Here is a 20,158-nt window from a genome sequence, read left to right on the forward strand (position 1 = left end):
GAGAATCACCTTCATATAATATATTACAGCTCTGAACTGTTTGACTAGCTTGCACTGTATTTCTCTCTGTGCTGAGTGGACTGACAGACCAGGTGATGACAGACAACACAACGGTGTCAGCAGACAAGGAGGAGCACAATCATCAACTGGAAGGGATAGGGATGTTCAGGCACTTATGGCTGCTCTACCTTACGTTGCTTTCCATAAGGATAAGGTGACCCTTTGGCCTAACCCTGCATTTTTACCAAAGATTGTTTCACATTTCCATTTAACTCAGGTGATTAATCTGCCATTTCCTTTCCCAAACTGAACCATGGGGAAGCCAAACTGCATACCTTTGATGTAGTTAAGGTTCTGTCATTTTGCTGGGCATAACAAAACCATTCAAAAGCTCCCCTAGGCTAATTATAGCATTGGCAGATAGAATGAAGGATCAGGCAGTATCTACCCAAAGATCATTTAAATGGGTCTCTAATTGTATTAAATCATACTATGAGTTAGCTAGATTAGATTTACTCATGCAATTTGGATCCCATTCCATCAGAGCAGAGACAACCTATTGCTGCTATGAGGGGATCAGTTCACATTTTATACAGTATAAATCACTGGTAGAGGCATCAGTATCAGACATGCACTTTGGCAGAGCAGTACTCCAGTCATTATTGAAATAGACTGCAAGCACCAATCCTCCTTCCTATGAGGTCACTGCTTGTGAGTCACAAGCACAGAAGTGGAATACATTTGAACAATCACTTGAAGAAAGAACAGGTACTTTACCCTCCAGTAAATGGGATTATTTGAGTTGTGTTGTCCATGTATAGTCTATGATCTGCCCTTCCTCCCTGCTACCATGGAGTCCTGTAACACCTGGATTCCGTCTTGAGAAAGGAACTGAGGGACAGTTGGGCCTACTCTGCTATTTATGCTCCCTGCACGTAGGGTGCAGATGCAGCCTCAATGGATTTTGCTGATAAAAAGAATCTGATCTCATGTGCATGGTATGCATGCACACCAGAAATGGAATACATATGGACACACATCTTGAAAAACCAATATTAATTTATAGTAGGGCAAGTACTTGTTTTCTCATTTAGATCTTAGTAGGGTACTATTGCACAGCTTACTTTTGAATGAAGTAAAGTTTTTTGGGGTACCCTAGTTCCTTGTAGCAAGAGAAATGGAGCCTAGCTGTTTGTGTTAAGTTGCCAGTGTCTCTCAATATTTCATCAAGCAATCTTCCCATTAAACTTGGGTTCTGAAACTATTAGTTCAAAGCCATTGGAAGGGTTTTTATGTATTTTAGATAATTTTACATGTAGTGTTTTACAAATGTTAACTAATTGTCACAGCACCCCTGCGAAGTAGGTATCTTCCAGATGGTGGAAAAAAGCAAGAAAAGTTGAGTAATTCAGAGCTAGAATTAGAATGTTGTGGTCTCTTGTCAGTCCAGTAGTATTCTCAGACTGTTACATTCTAACCCTTATAACCAGGTGCTCAGCTAAGTAGCTAGCTCAGCTGCAGGCAACCACCTGTGAAGGTAGTGGGGAGTAGCCTTAGCTCCAGAAGGTACATCTAAGCAGATGCCAAAGGGAATAATTGGGTATGTTTGTGATAACCTGTGATCTTTCAGAAAATTACTCACTGGGCTTTGCATGCCAAAAGGCCAGTTCTGCATAAGAAGCTCAGATATTAAGTAAGAAAAAAATAAATGTTTAACATGATCATGTCAGACTAACTTATGAAATAAGTGTTGTTTTCTTTAAAAAAAAAAAAAAAAATTATAGTTTCTCTTTTTTTCTCCAGAGGTGGCTGGATCCAAACAAACCAATCAGGAAACAGTTAAAAAGTGAGCAAGTATATTTATTTGGTCTGTTTCAAATATAATTTTTATTGAATAAGGATTTTAAAGTAACCTGATTAATAAGAAATGCTTTTGTTAATTCTAGGAGGATCTCCTTACAGTTTGAACTTTAGAGTCAAATTTTTTGTAAGTGACCCTAACAAGCTCCAGGAAGAATATACAAGGTAGGTTTAGGTATTTACCATTGCAAAATTCTTCTAGGAAATTTAGAAGTGGAACTAAGTATTAACAAAAAGCATAATTAGTTTTTTGAAAGTGTTGCTTTTTGGAATTGTCTCTCTTAAAAATCTGCTTTATTCATGATTTTTTGTAATGTGTTTAGGATTTTCCATAGCTGATAACTAAAATTCACATGCTGTAAGCACACAAACTGCACAAAAACCTTTAAAATGAAGCCTTTGAATACATAGTGTAGAAATATAGTGTACATATGAAATAATCTCACAGAGAAAAACATTGTTCAAGTAGAAATAGGAAAAGAAAAGTGAGGAAGGGAAGAGAAGAAGAAGAAAAAAAGGAAACTTTCTTTCTCCTAAGAAGAAAAGGAGTACTTGTGGCACCTTAGAGACTAACAAATTTATTTGAGCATATGCTCAAATTTTAGTCTCTAAGGTGCCACAAGTACTCCTTTTCTTCTTGCAAATACAGACTAACATGGCTGCTACTCTGAAACCTTTCTTTCTCCTACTCATCAATGGGTACAAATTTAATTTTAACCCATATTTGTCTCATGTTTGAAAACATCATACTTTCTCTGAAATTTTGCTAACGCATCATTCATTTTGTATATTAGTTTCTTGCTAATTTTTTCACCCATGTATATCAGTCAGTCTTCAACTTCACTTTTATTAGTATAACGTAGAAACTTACGGTGATATAGCAGCAAACTTAGCTGGTGCAAATACAGTAATTTCCATGTGCCTATTGTGTAGTAATGTGCCTAATGCTCAGACTTTTACAGGTATTTAGGCATTTTTGCAAGCAGTGTTGCAGTTCCTAACTGATTTAGGAGCTTAAATCTCATTTTCAGAAGGGATTTAGGCAACTGTAAAAAAAAACTTTTGAAAATGAGGTTTAAGCTCTTAAATCAGTCAGGTTTTGCAGTGCTGAGTGCATCAACGCCTGAATAGCTGTACTAATCTGGGCCTAAATTGTTTAAAGCGAATGCTCAATTGGTACCAGATTAAAAAGTTGTGAATGTCCTTTGTTCTCAAGAGGTCTGCACAAAATTTTCAAACCAAGGTGTGTAAATGTAGATGCCTCCTCCATTTTTAGGCACCTAAGTATAAGCTGTCTGATATTTTTCAAATTGCTGAGCATCTATGACAGAAGGTGACTTCAGTGGGATTTGTAGATGCTTGGTCCCTCTAAAAAACCAGGAAGGCCATTTTTTATTTAGGTTCCCAAAGAGCCTAAATTGTCCCAGCTCTGTTGTTAGAACAGGCAATTTTTTAAATTTTCAAAACTTGGATGAAATATATGACGAGATATTTTATGACATATTTGCAGAAATTGATGGCCATTTTTTTTTACCAGCATTGACTGTTGCTAATCAATAATTCTGTAGATGCTATCTTTCCAATCTTTCTGGCTGTGTGTAACTTGGCACATAAGGCAGATGAAAACATCCCAAAATTGCTGTTAATGTTCATGGGACCAACAGACATGAGCAACAAAGGGGCATGTTTTTGGCTGCCTGTTGATCCCCTGTCCATTTAAATAAACTCTTGCTAGCAAACAATCTGTTTTTAACATTCATTAAGATTGCTAGCTAAAAGGTTGTTTTAATTTAACATAACTCCTTCTTCGTTGTTCTCACTACTTAAGAAATGAATGCATTGTGCAAGCTATTTTAGACCTACATTGTTAAAGTTGCTTTAATTTTTACTGATTTCCCATTTTGTTCAACAACGTAGAAGAGATTTACGTGCCATAAATTATACCTAGTTAGCTAACAACTAATTAACTTCACTGTACTTACAACACACTGAACATAGAATAAACTCTGTTTAAGAAAGCTTCCTCATGATGTCCTGTAAGTACAACAGAACATCGCCGCAGTAAGACAGCCTAAGCTATGTCGACTCCAGCTACATTATTCACGTAGCTGGAGTAACGTAACTTAGTTTGACTTACTGCGGTAGTGTAGACAAGGCCTTAAATTCACACCTATGAAATATTCCCCCAAAATTTTGTTTTGCATCATTTTAACATTTATATAAATTGAATCACAAAACATAGGAAACAGGAAGTTAAATTTATTTGTTAAAAAGCAAAATAAACTTATTAATAAAATAAAATAAAATTAAAAAATAAGCTTGTTTTCCATATAGTCCCCTCTTTTCTCTATGCCTTGGTGTTTTAAGATGGAGATGAGGCTTTATATTAAACAATTTTTTGTCTATCATGTTAAGATTGGCTAAAGAATTACAGGTGATATGGCCTTCAGTCTGTAGTCTTCTATCAGTTTTAATACCTTCAGGATGACATGTAAAACTGTACTTACTATTAAGTGTGATCAGCTGAAGATCCTATAGTACTTTTTGTGGGCATTAGGGGTGTGTTAGGCCCAATATCCTTGATAAGTGCCAATTTGCAGAATTCCATTCTGGTCACATTATATGCACTCTCTTTCTACTCCTGGGTACAAAATGTGGTGTTTCTTCCCCTGAATAGCTGCCACATTGCACCCCAGAGGTAACTGCATTTCACTTATGGTTGGGTTGGTTCCTTGGTCTGTGTATCACATCTGTAAAAATGCTTGTGGGGTTCTTCACTATTGTTGATCTACTTTAAAAGTCCATATCAGGAACCCTTACATAACTATTTTGAGGCAGTTGTGGTTCACATACCAATTCGTAATAAAATGAAAGAATAGGTAAAAATCCTCTTAATTTTTAATGCAATAAATTAATTCTAAATGTTTAATATTTACAGTCATGACAGAATTCAATCTGTTAAATATTTTAGTACATACAGTGCTTCTGATAATATAAACAGCTACATAAACAATTATTTACTATTAATTTACTGTCCCAAGGACTGAGTTGTATGAATGCTTGTGTTGCAACTGTCAAAGCAGAAGTGCAAGAAGAAAAATACATGATGGGATCATTACCAGGGCCTGGGATGTCCCAGAGGAGTGTTATGTACAAGAAGGCAAGAGTGATTTTTAAGTTTTGTGCTTGTGTGGTTGTAACGAAGCGGCCTCTGGCGGGACACAACTGAGAGTATCAATTCAGGACAAATTGCTTAGAGCAGGGCAGTCACAGCCCAAGGCTGGAAGAAAAGGAGTACTTGTGGCACCTTAGAGACTAACAAATTTATTAGAGCATAAGCTTTCGTGAGCTACAGCTCACTTCATCGGATGCATCCGATGAAGTGAGCTGTAGCTCATGAAAGCTTATGCTCTAATAAATTTGTTAGTCTCTAAGGTGCCACAAGTACTCCTTTTCTTTTTGCGAATACAGACTAACACGGCTGCTACTCTGAAACCTGTCATTATGCAAAGCCCAAGGCTGGGTGTCCTTTATTATTAAGGCAAACCAAACCAGCCAAACTGAGAGGACTTCTGTTTTACCACACTGGCTAACCAGAAGTTTTATATAAGCAATTCCCTCAGATACTCCAGTTCCTTTGTATCAGCATCGGCACCACTCCTTATGGGGATTAATGGTTATGAAAACCAATACCCCAGTAAAAGAAAAAAGGTTCTCCCGATCCCAAAGGACCAAGCCCCAGACTGAGGCCAATATACAAGTCCGGTCATGCCCACAAATCACACTGTTGCCAATCCATTAGAATCTAAAATCTAAAGGTTTATTCATAAAAAGAAAGAAATAGATGAGCTAAAATTGGTTAAATGGAATCAATTACATATAGTAATGGCAAAGTTCTTGGTTCAGGCTTGTAGCAGTGATGGAATAAACTGCAGGTTCAAATCAAGTCTCTGGAGTACATCCACAGCTTGGATGGGTCATTTAGTCCTTTGTTCAGAGTTTCAGTTTGTAGCAAAGTTCCTCCAGACGTAAGAAGCGGGACTGAAGACAAAATGGAGGTGTTTTCAGGTCCTTTTATATCCTCTGCCATGTGGAAGGACCCCTTTGTTCTTACTGTGGAAAATCACAGCAGCAAGGTGGAGTTTGGAGTCTCATGGGCAAGTCACATGTCCATGCATGACTCAGTTCTTTACAGGTAGAGCAGCCATTGCTCACATGCTACCTTGAATGTTCCTAGGAAAACTCCTCATATGTGGATAGGAGTCTCTCAAGTTCCGTTGTCAGTTAAGTGTTTCTTGATTGGACATTTAATCTGAAGAGTCCCCTCTCAATAAGATTCTAAAAAAAAAATATGGCAGGGAGGGATAGCTCAGTGGTTTGAGCGTTGGCCTGCTAAACCCAGGGTTGTGAGTTCAGTCATGGAGAGAGGCCATTTATGGATCTAGGGCAAAAATTGGGGTTTGGTCCTGCTTTGAGTGCGGGGTTGGACTAGATGACTTCTTGAGGTCCTTTCCAACCCTGATATTCTATGATTCTAAGATGATCAAATGCATCACTGGTGCTACTTAGAATCAAACACACTGAGATACAAGTACATAGTCACTATTCATAACTTCAAATACAAAAATGATACACACATACAGAGAGCATAATTATAACCAGAAAATTACAACCTTTTGATAGACACCTTACTTGACCTCCTTTGTACAAGATTTGGTGCAACTATAGGACCTTGGTTGCCAGAACGATCTATATGGTCACAGTTCCTGTCAATAACATCATAGTGGGGCATTTGTTAATAGAGGCATCAAAACAAAAAATACAAATGCCAGTATTGTGACTCACTGTGAGTTGTTGTTTCCAATAGAAATAATGACTTGTGATAAAACACAAGAAAACAGTCTCATTAGAAATCATATGGGAATTTGCAAGAAGTGCGAGATTCACCTGTTGCCACTATACCCCTTATTATGGGGGTGGTTCTCATTTGTACTGTGTGCGCTTTGTCATCTTTCTAATTTAGATATTAATGTTCACTTCCTTAAAATACTATTAACCTTAATGAAGGGTTGGAGGAAACTTAGTATGACTTTGGGTGAACATATTATGGGGACATGTTCAAATTTATCTCGTCCTGCACAAAGTCTCTTTCCTTTTTCAAAGAAGCCTACATTTTCAAATGTGACTTCATTTTGGGTGTCTTCATTTTTGAGTGCCCAACTTCAGACAACTTAGAGGGCTCTGGTTTCAGTAGCTGAGTTTTTCAGCACTTTCTGGAAACCAGGGCCCTTTAAGTTGTCCCAGTTTCGGCACCCAAAAATGGAGGTACCCAAAAATCAGTAGTTGCATTTGAAAATGTGAACTGTAGCCTATACTTGTAGCATGTAATACAGACTCAAAGAAATACACTTAAATATAATAAAGGTTGCCTTAATTTTTGTTATAAAATAGCTGCAATAAGTGAGTAATTTGCTGTCATCTGTTTTCTGTCACTAAATGTACTTGATTGAAAACAGTCTCCTTGTTTTGAATTTTTCATCTGTTCATTTTGCTGCTTATTTCCCACCTTAAGAGTAAACAGTGGGAGGAGCAGATCAGCTATTTTAAACAGGCTGTTCTCATTTAAAAGTCATTTAAAATAAAAGAAGAAAATACTGAAATATGCAGTTTATAGAATAAAAAATTATGGAAGGTAGGAAAAATTTCAGAAAGACTTTAACATAATGGAATAAGATTTTGCACTCACAATTTTTCTAGATTGAGGGAGGAAGACAAACCTCAATCCTGATATTAAATTGAAATAATAAATTGGTGTCAGATATCCTCAGGTGCTAAATTAATTTCTGCTTCTGTATATCTGGAACAAAAATAAAACAATGTTTATATCTTTGTAATATGAGCTAAGTCAGGAAAAAATCTTCAAAATTGGGTACCTACAAGTAAAAGCCTAAATCTGTACAATCTTATAAATGCTTTAGTACTTCTGAACAGTAGGCAACTTTTTATTTAGGTGCCTGAATACAGCTTTGTGTGGCTTAATTTATGGCACTAAAGTTTGATAGTTTTGTTTTCTCTATTTCGTTTTTGACAAGGTAGCCATTTCCTCTTTTCTGCATTGTTTCTATCTTTAGGTGTAATTTGAATATTAATTGTGATGTCTTCATGAAATGTATCCTAAAATTGGATGTTCTACAGAAGCGGATAATTTTAAATTTATGGATATATACATGACTTTAATTGTGATCATATATTAATATGCGATCTCATATTAATTCTCAAAGCTTAAGAAATAATTATATCTGGTGAAATGATTCTGAAACAATAGACTCAAAAGTGATATCAAATATTTCAGCTTTATATTAAATTTAGGAAGACATTTCTGTCTAAAAATACAATCAAATTTCATCAACCCATTGTAGTATTTTTGTTTTTTAAGGTACCAGTATTTTTTGCAAATTAAACAAGACATTCTTACTGGAAGGTAAGCCTCTTCTATTATGCTGACCAATATATACAATTTTATGACCAATTTGCTGAGATTGATACATTATTTATTTAATTTTTAGCAATTAATAATTTTACATAAAGGTTATGAGCTATATAATTGCTGAAGAACTGATAAAATAGAGTTTCTTTTAGAGTATTGGCAAATGGAAATACTTATAATAAAAATGTCTCTGAAAAACTTATGCTTTACTGTTCATATCTGTGTGTGGTAAATTAAATCAGAAGGTTTTCAAAATGATCATAATTTACATCAGGTGTACAATTTTTTTTATTTATTTTTTAATTATAGATTGCCCTGTCCTTATAATACTGCGGCTCTTTTGGCTTCCTATGCTGTTCAGTGTAAGTATAATTACTAACTAGGTATGAGTACATAGGTTATTTCAATGATGTCTTCTATTTTTCTGGCTTTTCAGTGATCAGCTAAGTTACCATAAGTTAATGAATAGTAATAAGCATACACAAATGGATTTGTGTGATGAGCTATACCTAAATCTGTACAAAAATAGTGGTATTTTTCTATCAGTGAGGAAAGATACACCTTTTTTCATGGATTTCATGGTATCTTCATTTGAAGTGATCATGAAATTGTATTACTAGTAAGCTCCCAACTTTCCATTTCCTCTTTATACTAATGTCTAAAGATAAAGTAATGCTTTTTGTAAATCTCTATATGCTCTAAAATGTAATATGTTACTTCCTTAGTAATGAGACTGAAGCTGTTTTTAGATTTAGATATTTCTTACTGTGAACATCCAAAAGTGTGTGGAACAGGGAGTTCTGGTAGTGTCTAGCTGAATAGTTCCAGTTTACATAACTCTTATAAACACAGTTGCCAATTTTAAACAAGATAGCAGAGCTGTAAAGTCTTGGATAGTGAAGTTTTTTGTCCTTTCTTTTTTTCTCTTCCTTTTATAAAACCTGGGCAATTACATGGAAAACTAACACGATGCATAGTTACACATTTTAAAATCAGGAAATGACAAAAATCAAGAAGTTAAAATTACCTTAATTCTGACTCTTGTGCTTTTCTGCTGTTTTAGATACTTACATGTGGTATTTTTTACTATACTCCTTGCCAGAAAAACGTTCCATTAAAGTGTTTGTGAAAAGTACATAGCTAAGTCTATTTTATGACATATACTGTATATAAAGTATATAGCTTACATTAGTAATGAAACTTGCAGGAATATTTGGCCCAATTATATTTCCAGCAAAGGTAGCTTTGTATTTAAATGCCTTCTCATATGAGTTGCTCTTAAAAAAAGTCTGGGCTTCTGATTGAAATAAAATATATAGTACAAGAATGCTGCAAAATTATTAAAATACATGCCTTAGAAAAGATCTTGCCATATAAATCATGACAATGAAATAAGTCAAGTGAAAAGAATTTTTTTAAAAATAGAAAATGTGTATGTATATTCAGGGGTGTAAAAACATTGTTTACTGTGGTTCAGAAATTATCATGTAATCTGACTGTATTGTAAGGGCTAAATTCCCTGCAAGCTGCACGGTTGGGTGGCCACCCAGCAGGCTATCAAGTGCTGAGCCGCTCAGGTGTCCTTTCCCCCGCTCCTCTGTGCTGCTCCTGCCCTCTGCCTTGGAGCTTCTCCAGGGAGCCTCCTGCTTGCTTTGCAGTGCGGGGGTGGGGGAGGGGAGATGGGTGCTGATGTCAGGGTGTCATCTTTCCCCTGCCCTCCCATCCAGTATACCATCTCCACAGAGTGGGGGGTGGAGGGTCACAACAGGGCTCAGGACGGGGGACGAGGGAGCTTGCTGGCAGCTGTTGCTGTGTGTGAACTCACTGGTCTATTTAAAAGGGCAGCATACTTAAAGTGGGGTCATCTGGGGCACTCCTAGGAACAAGGGGACATCAGATTTCACGGGGAAGGGTTTATGTCACGGTCTGTGATGCATTTTTCTTTTTTCACGGCTGTGAAATCGGTAGAGCCCTAGCTATAAGGAAATAGAATTGTGACAGTCTTTAACTAAATGTGCTGCTTCTCCAAAACAATAAATCAGTTACAAGATCTGAAGTTGATTTTTAAACTGGTTTTCAGTACTGTTCAATTATAGTCATGTGCTCAAAGCCTACCTTTTTAGCAATCCTACCCATTTTGTTTGTTAAAATTGGTCATGCATTTTAGATTTAACAGTGCAGGAGCTGTGATCTTAATTAATGTGGTAAAATTATAAAACATGGTTTGAAAAATTGTGATAGATTTCTATAATTCTAATCTTCAGTTTTTGAATAAACTGAGAAATGAGCTGACATAAAAATAAGCAATGTTTTTGGTTTTGGAAATAACTTGGCAAGAATGCATTAGGTTATTTTTTCAAATCTTCTAGAGGGTAAAATTATAACAGGTTTTAGAAAGATTGAAAATGTGAGCCCTCATAATGGGATGAAAACATGGACACACACAAACAGTATTTGATTACAGAAATACCCTAGAGCAACAAAATTCTGTTTATTTAGCGTTAATCATTATATAGGTGGAAAGTAAGATAAGTAAATTGTAACATGAACATTTCATAAACCATTTTGCCAAGCCAGCACCTTTTTGTTGTTCAAGTCCTTTTTTAAAACTTCTTCTGTGATACCGACTGAACTTATAACTCATGTTAAAGAAACAAGATGAATTCAAACTTCTGTTGTCTTTTATCTGTTCTAGATCATAAGGTGTTTGGGGCCAGGACTATGTTAAACTTCGGGTATTGTACAATGCTGAATATATTGTTTGCACTAAACAAGTAATAATGTTTCCCTTCAATCTCTTAGCCGAATTGGGAGACTACAACCATTCAGAAAACTTGCCAGGCTACCTCTCAGACTACTCTTTCATCCCTAGCCAGCCTCAAGACTTTGAAAAAGAAATAGCAAAATTACATCATCAGCATATGTAAGAATTTACAGAAAAAAATATTCTTATTTTTCATATCATTGTCTACAGATGCTGTGCCTTTGTAGAAATATTGACTGAATAAACTTAACAGGTGAATTTTTACAATGCAGTATTTTTACATGTCTTTATATGAAGTATTTCCGCAGTTTGGAGGAGAGGGAAGATTCAGAATGAGTGTGCTAATCTTTAAATTACTTTGAAGAAAGGCTATATATGAGACTTTATTTCTATAGTAGTGTGTGAATTTTTATAGGAAATTTTGGTTTCTTTAAGAAAAGTCTTCAGTCATTCATAATGATCTGCCTGCGTAAGGTTTCTGTGTACGTTGCCTTTTCCAGCAGCAGGGAATTACTGTAGAAGAGTGTATATGGTTAGAAGTATATTAAAGAGGAGCTCTGTGAACATCAAAAGCTCGTACCTCCACCAACTAAAGTTGGTCCAATAAAAGATATTATCTCAACTATCTTGTCTTGCTCGTATTCTGGGACCGAGATGGCTACAATAACACTGCATATAACTATGGAAGATGTCAAATTTTGCCATTTAAAATGGAACCTTCACAACATAGAGAAGGAGGAAGCCAGACATCCACTTCCTGTTCAGATTCAACAAACAAAACATAATTCCCAGAGGAGTCACCAGAAAAATGTCAGAAAAACTGAGGAACCATCTCCTGAACTTTACATATTCCAGTAAGGACCACTTCAAACAAGAAATCATCACATGCTCCCACACGCTGGAAGAAGAAAATCAGGAAACTCCAAACAACAAACAAAAATCTGATGACAGCCAACAACACAAAAAGTGGAACCAACTATAACAACTTCAGAACTGACAACAGCATCCCTGGGAAAAACCAAGATACCATAACCTATCACATGGACACTAAACAACACCCCAACATCATCAACTTATCAAGACTACTTCTAATCTATACGGTAGTAACTGTACTCTCCAAGGGACTGAACTTCTTGCCCACCACAGAACCTGATAGCGTACTAACATGGAAAATGAGAAGAATTATTTTGATGATTCTTCCTCAAGGAGTTCTTTCACAACCAAGTTGATGATACTCACAACTACCACACTTCTGTTGATAGTCCATAAGAAAAAGTAATCATCTGACTGCACACAGACACACGCAGCAGACAGAACCACCCACTTGATCATTACATTGATTACTTTTGGAGAAAAATTGAATGAACTCCTCAACAAATATTATATCCACACAATCTCTCTGCCATCGAGGATTGCTGTGCAGTCCCTGAAATCCAATCATCAAATTGTGAACAAACCAGTAGACAAAGGAGGTGCCATCATAGTCCTTAATCATGATGACTACGTGAATGAGGCCAACAGACAACCCTGACACCACCTAGCATAAAAAACTCAATGAAAGCCCCACACCGCAATTCACACAGGAATTTAAAGATACCATCAAATCCTTCCCCAGACAACTCCAAGAAAAACTCTACACCTCATCAACCCCCGGCCTCCCACCCCAGTATCCATCTACATGCTTCCAAAAATGCACAAAAAAGGGAATCCAGACAGACCCATCATATCTGGCCGTGACACTTTCACGGAAGGAATATCAGGACTCATAGAAACCATCCTCAAACTATTCGCCACACAAAAGGTCAGCTTCCTCCAAGACACTGCCAACTTCCTCCAAAAACTCGACAACATTAACAGCCGCCCTCAGAATGCCATCCTTGCCACTACAGATGTCGCCTTCCTACACACCGACATCCCTCACCATGACTGCATCACTGCCATCACATTTAATGAACACTTTGTCCAAACCATGGGTATTAGGTGACTCCCCAGTATGCCAGCCTCTTCATGGGCCGTGTCAAGGAAGCATTTCAGGGAAAATGCACCACAAAACCAGTGATATGCCTGAGATACATCAATGATATTTTCATCCTCTGGACAGATGACCTAAATTCCTTGATAAATTTCCCCCACAACTTCAACCACCACCACCACCCATCAAACTGTCTCTAGAACACTCCCACACCAGCATCAACTTCCTGGATACCGCAATCAACTTCAACAGTGGAACCCTCCAAACAGCTGTATACAAGAAACCTACAGATCACCACTCTTACACACACCACAGATCCAGCGACCATCCCAGACATGCAAAGGAATCTGTTATCTGTGGCCAGGCACTGAGATACTACAGAATTTGCTCTGAAGACAAAGTCTAGGATACACAGCTAAACACACTTAAAACCGCCTTCACTAAACAAGGACTCTCCACCAGAGAAGTAGATCACATCATGGAATGGGCTACCCAAATACTCTGGGAGGATCTGCTTCAATACAGAAATAAATACCACACTGACCACCCACCCCTAGTTGTCATTTACGATCCCACATTGGAACACTTATAGGGTATCATTAAACAATTACAACTCATATTTATCTGCATCCTGAAAGAAATCTTTCCCGAACCCCCTATTCTGGTCTTCAAAGAACCCCCAAACCTAGTTACGCTTATCAGAAGCAAGCTCCCCACAGCACCCACCAACAGAACAAGAGATGCAAAAGCTGCAGACATATCTCCACAGCTGTGATGATCATTATCCCACACAACACACCTTTCAAGATTCATGGGTCTTGCACATGCCCATCACAGTGTGTGATGTATCTCATCCAGTGCGTCAAATATCCCAATAACAACAATGTTGGTGAAAGCAGAGAATCCCTATGCTCTTGAATGAACTCACAGTAAAATGATAAAAAAACAAAAACACCCTATCACTCATGGGTGAACACTTTTCACAAAATGACCACTCCATATCGGTCCTCTCAGTACTCGTCCTCAATGGAAACATTCAAAAGGCAAGCTTGGGAAATTAAATTCATAATTCTGCTAGATACTAAAATCCATGTACTCAACAGAGAGACTAGTTTTATGGCTCATTACAACGTTTAATACAACTCATTGCCTGCTAACCCTTAATTGACCCCTTCATTTTAAGTGGTATCTTATAGCATGTGTTAACCCTTATGCTTAATAGTTTGTCCCAACTTGTAGTTAGCTCAGACACTCTAGTTTACCTTCCCCAGACCAGAAAAAAAAGCTCTGCAAAGCTTGAAACATTTACCTTCCACCAACAGAAGTTGGTCCAACAAGAGATGTTACCTCACTACCTTGTCTCTCTCTTAGAAGTAGATAAAGCAGTTTTGCAATTCATCAGATTTTATGTTATATGCAGTTGTATGAATTTCTGCTACAGAGCCAAAAGGATATGAAACAAAAAAAAGTTGAAAGTAAATGCCCTAATTTGTGTAATAATATACTGCTGATAAACTTTCAGTTAAAAAGAGTCTATGAGTATGTTAGGAAATGTTTAATAAGGGTTGTACTCCACTAACACATTTATTTATTACAGATAGGGGATACTGGTGATTTTAGCAATTAACAAAATTGCCAGTTAGTGACTGAAACTGAGCAATGTGGAATCAATCAAACATATTGCAAATTAAAAAGGTTGTGGCGGGGAGGGTAAGGAAAAACAAACAATTTAACTTGGTGATTGTACAAATATTAAAATCTAGGGTGGACCCTGCAGAGAAGAGATTATTTCAATTCAAAACGTGTACTAATTGCAAGAACAGTTTTTAGAGGCTTCACTGCCAACTCAAAGGTTTTCAGGCCCTTCAAGGCACCTATCACTGTGCCATTTGAAATACAACATATATATATATATATATATATATATATATATATATATATATATATATATATATATATATGTGCCGAGTATGTATTGCAGACTTCATTTAATGACATTTTTGTTGTGTGAAGGTAGACCTGGCAGAATTGTGAGTGTACACATGTGGAGACCAATCAACTAATTAACAAGTATCTGTGAGGAAAGTGCTTGAATCTCTAGCTACCAAAATTACTGCATGACAAGCAATGTATATGGTGGAGTCAAGGGAGAGTTGGTTTATCAGGAAAAAATGGAGTTAAAGTAATGAATTTTTAAAATCTGCTTGAGCTGACTAAGGGATTTGGATATTTTATGTACTTTTGGGCTGCTTTGTATTTAACTCATCTTTGTCGTTATAGAGGCTTGTCTCCTGCAGAAGCTGAGTTCAATTATCTCAATACAGCACGTACCTTAGAACTCTATGGAGTTGAATTGCACTATGCAAGAGTAAGTTTGAATGATTCACACTGTAATATAAAAGTAGATTCATGATATTTTCAGGAACAGTTTAGTATAATTTGAGTATAATGTTCAAGGCCCTAATCCAGCAGGCTACTCAGTCATGGGCCTAACTTTCAGCAATTTGAGTAACCCTTATTTGACTTCATTGAGACTACTCATGCTTAAAGTTACACAAATGATTAACAAATTTGAGCATAAGCTTTTGTGAGCTACAGCTCACTTCATCGGATGCATCCGATGAAGTGAGCTGTAGCTCACGAAAGCTTATGCTAAAATAAATTTGTTAGTCTCTAAGGTACGACAAGTACTCCTTTTCTTTTTGCGAATACTGACTAACACGGCCGCTACTCTGAAACAAATGATTAAGTATCTTGCTCAGTCTGAGGCCAAGTAAGGTGAACATCAGGCTGTGTCAGTTATTTGCAACTGTATTGGATAAATGTGCTTGTTGAATGTCTCTTTGGCATTTAGGGAACTTTTGGCTTCTGAAGTTTTAATTTGGCTTCAGTTAATATCCTATTAAACTGAATGGGAAGTTCTCACATTTACTATCTCACTTAAGTTGCAAGTTCCATAAATCTTTGTATAATTTAATATTGTGAAGGTTACATCATTGCAACCACAGCAATAATACTCTTTTTAAATGGACAGTGCAGATTATGACTAATATCCAAGTGTGTATCTAAGAGTGCATTATCTAAGTTCTTGTCAATGTATTAAAATACATCATTTATAAGTAGGTCATGCTTAGGAATAATTTCCCATCTGTTTCTTGAAGCCCTACCAACACAGATTTACATTTTACTTAAACCTATAATCTTCAAACAGCATGGATTCTTCTATTAAAAACAAGTCATGTGTTCTGATTTCTGATCTTAATTCTCCATAAAGAAACTTACTAAATAGGATTTCAAGTATTTAAAACTTTTACATGACATGGATGCACCCAATCCTTGCTTATACGCATGCTGGGATATAGCAGGCATTTGATAGAGTCAAATTGAAGGACCTGCTATGACTAGAGTACAGAAACATTTTTAGAAAAGTATGATTTGAAATAGAAAAAGGTTTATTTGTGATAGGCTCTCCCACTCCAAACCTAAAACTTGGGTTGACTTAGCTACGTCACTCACGGATGTAAACAATTTTATGCCATGTGACATAGGTTGACTTGACCCTCACAGTAGATGCAGCTAGGTTGATGGAAGAATTCTTTGTTAGACCTAACTGCTGCTTTTCAACTGGGTGGATTTACTATAGCAACAGAAAAACACTTTTAGTCTGTGTGCCACTGAAGCGATTGTAGTGTAGACAATGCCCTAAGTACTGAAATTGCAACTTGCTTTCACATAAGAGTACAAGTTGTTAGTTGAGTTTACTGTTGGATTGGTACCAAGTCAATTTACTAAGGCTGTGATTCATAGTCATTTGCGTTTGGATACATTGTGTAATATATTTCTTTTAGGTAATTTTCATTATTCAGTATTAAAAGTGTCATAATCTAAAAAGGATAGTGTGCCTATGAGCCAAACTGCAGGAATATGCATTTTCCCTTTAGAGCCTGCCATAGCGGTTAAGAAACTTGGATTTTTGTTTTTAGATGTTATTTCCACTAATTATTACTTATTACTTTAGCACGTGAGCACTCTTTAGCTTGTCATTATTACAATAAAAAAATTGGAATTATGGGATGAGGAAGAGACAAATGCTATGATATAAAAAGGGATGATTCTGTGTAAAGTCTTGAAAGTGGTAAATTGGAACCCCATGTTGAATGGGGAAGGAAGTTAAGATAGTGGTTCATAGGATCAGAGTGACATGCAAAGAAGATAACTTCAGTTGTGTGTACTAGAGTGCATATATATTAGACTGAGGGAGACAGTTACTGTAGTCCAGGTAAGTGAAAAGGGCATGGAACAGAGATTTAGCGGTGAGAACAGAGGGTTAGGTGGAAAAGGAAAGATATAAATTGCATTTGTGAGGGGAGTACTTTATAATTGTGAAGGGAAAAAATGGAACCGAGGTAAAAAGATTCTACCTCTGTTCCATTTTTTTACCTCGGTTTCTGCTCAGATTAATAGGAACTGTACCATTTAAATGTTCATTGAATTAAAAACTTGCCCCATTAGGTTAATTAACATATCATTTTGCTGTGTGCATGTGAGAGGGTACGTGGATGATCATATATAAAATATATACGGGTTTCTACAATATATATTTTTTAATTGTTTTGTGTTGAATCTATTGTTGTTCTCTTTTAAAGGATCAAAGTAACAATGAAATTATGATTGGAGTGATGTCAGGAGGAATACTAATTTATAAGAACAGGGTACGAATGAACACCTTTCTGTGGTAAGGAAAACTCTTTTCAACAAATGTTTTTGTGTTTATTACTTCAAAATATGTTCTTCAAATAAATACCAGCAGCTTCATGATGGTAAAGTGATCTAAAACGATTTAATATTTGTACCTCAGGTATGAGTGAGTCACTTCATATACTGTGCACTGGTTACTGAATGTGGATGTTTTTATGAATGATGGTTTTTCTTCCGAAAACTTTTTAGGCAATACTGTTAAATGTTTGTAGTGCATAACGTAGTTTTGCCACAGTTTTCCTGCAGGAATTTGGAAAGTTATGTAATGTTCAATAAGACTGTGTAGCCAGGGTCAGTGTTGTGGGAATTAAAAAATTTCTGTTCTCACTGAGAAATTTTATGACTCTGTTGGATTCTTAGGGCAGGTCTTCACTACCTGCTGGATCGGCTGGTAGTGATTGGTCTAACGGGATCGATTTATCGCATCTCGTCTAGATGCGATAAATCGATCCCCGAACGCGCTTCCCTTTGACTCCGGAACTCCAGCTTGTGAGAGGTGGAAGCGGAGTCGACGGGGGAGCGGCAGCGGTCGGCTTGCTACCATCCTCATGGCCAGGTAAGTCGACCTAAGATACGCCAACTTAGGTTGCGTATCTTAGGTTGACCACCACCCAACCCCAGCCCATTGTAGACCAGGGCTTAGTGTAAATATTTGTACTAGAACTTAGAACTACAATCTTGATCAATAATAAATAATCATGACTGTTTTTCTGTTTCTTCTTTTGTGGTTAAGCTGTACTGAGTATTAAAAATGTAAATTATTGGCTTGGTGCAGCACTTGAGAATAGTCAAGGAGCAGTGTTTATTAGTATGTTTCTCTCCATCCATAGGTAGAGCCATGTTCACTTTAGGTAGAAGATAATGTAAGAGCATTTGTTGAGGAAAATACAATAATCATTTCCCTTAAATATATTGGATTTTTAGATTTTCTGTCCTGTTACCTTGAACTCCAAATTTTACATAGGACTTGCCATATTTCAGTGGCGCTCAACATTGTCCCTACTGGGATGCCCTGTCACACATAGCAATATGGGAAAGTAATGAACCCAAAGTTGAGAATCATGCCCTATTGGATCCAGACCTTTGCCCCACCAAGCCTGGCATCTTGACTCTGTGCCCCATAGCTTACACTTCAGAGGAAGAGAAAAAAAATCCTTATAGTTTCATCGAAGAAGCAAGGCTGTATGTAGAGACCTACTGGAAGTGAAGACTAGACATGAACCTAATGGAAAAACACATGACAATGTTATCGTAATATTAGCTTTTTTCCTAAAGCTTTTAGCTCAACACCAGCTGTCTCTGTACTTCTCTTTTTCTCCTTGGCTACTGAGATTGCTTGGATAGTGCCTGTGACTGTAACTTTGTTACTTTCAGTAATTTCTAATAAAATAAGACATACTGAGAGAAGTAACTGCTGTCAAACTTTCATAACTTTTTCAAGACTGGTTTCATTTTTCTTATAAATAGCCCTTGCTCCATTGGTTCTGTTTGTCTGTATAGAATCCATTTAGGTTTTATCCCATATCACACATCTCATTGAACATATCACTATAGAACTGAGTGAACTGTATCTGCCTTAGAACTGTGACTGGAATAAATCAGCCTCACAAAATTGTCATGAAAACGTACCAGCCCTACATTTATCAGACACAAAATCTATTTACCCCAAGATAATGAAAAGTGAACTCATATTTTGCTTGCCCATTGATTGGTTTGTCCTTGTTAAGTTAATAAAACTTTGCAAGGCTGGACTAAGTGCTTTTTCACTTAAGTCTGATTGTGACATCAAGTATCCTCACGGCAGTGTTCTCTCTAGTCAAGTAACCAAGGATGCAAAGTATAGATTTGTGTTTAAAGGCACAACACAACAGAATGGTAATCTCAGCATGTGACATTAGCATAGAAGCTAAGTCACATAATTGGTAACTGAAATTGTATGACATGTACCCAGTCAATATGGGGATAATTGAAATCCCACACTATTATTGAGTTTTTTATTTTGATATCCTCTCTAATCTCCCTTAACATTTCATCTTCACTATCACTGTCCTGGTCAGGTAGTCGATAATAGATCCCTATTGTTATATTCTTATTAGAACATGGAATTACTATCCATAGAGATTCTATGGAACATGTGGATTCATTTAAGATTTTTATTTCATTTGATTCTACGTTTTCTTTCACATATAGTGCCACTCACACCTCCCCCCCCATCTACCTCCCATGACCTGTGTTGTCCTTCTGATGTATTTTGTATTTGTTTCTTCTTCAGTGAGTGTCCCTCTGGTCCCGTTAGATGAATGTGCTCCCCCACGCT

General features: G+C 36.8%; 1 protein-coding gene across 11 annotated transcripts in view; it reads left to right on the plus strand.

The window, feature by feature from the left end:
* PTPN4 (protein tyrosine phosphatase non-receptor type 4) overlaps positions 1-20,158 on the plus strand; it is a 225,338-nt gene that overhangs the window by 82,822 nt on the left and 122,358 nt on the right. For 6 of the 11 annotated variants that reach the window (XM_043504907.1, XM_043504905.1, XM_043504910.1 and 3 more), the window contains 7 exons: positions 1,804-1,846; positions 1,926-2,025; positions 8,297-8,341; positions 8,657-8,709; positions 11,150-11,270; positions 15,364-15,451; positions 17,730-17,818. In XM_043504907.1, coding sequence (XP_043360842.1) covers positions 1,804-1,846; positions 1,926-2,025; positions 8,297-8,341; positions 8,657-8,709; positions 11,150-11,270; positions 15,364-15,451; positions 17,730-17,818 — 539 coding nt within the window. The remainder of the gene's footprint in view (positions 1-1,803; positions 1,847-1,925; positions 2,026-8,296; positions 8,342-8,656; positions 8,710-11,149; positions 11,271-15,363; positions 15,452-17,729; positions 17,819-20,158) is intronic. The other 5 variants (XM_038422831.2, XM_043504913.1, XM_043504906.1 and 2 more) reach the window with 3 other exon arrangements.

This window comes from Dermochelys coriacea, chromosome 11, assembly GCF_009764565.3.
Source record: "Dermochelys coriacea isolate rDerCor1 chromosome 11, rDerCor1.pri.v4, whole genome shotgun sequence".
Lineage (NCBI taxonomy): Eukaryota > Metazoa > Chordata > Testudines > Dermochelyidae > Dermochelys > Dermochelys coriacea.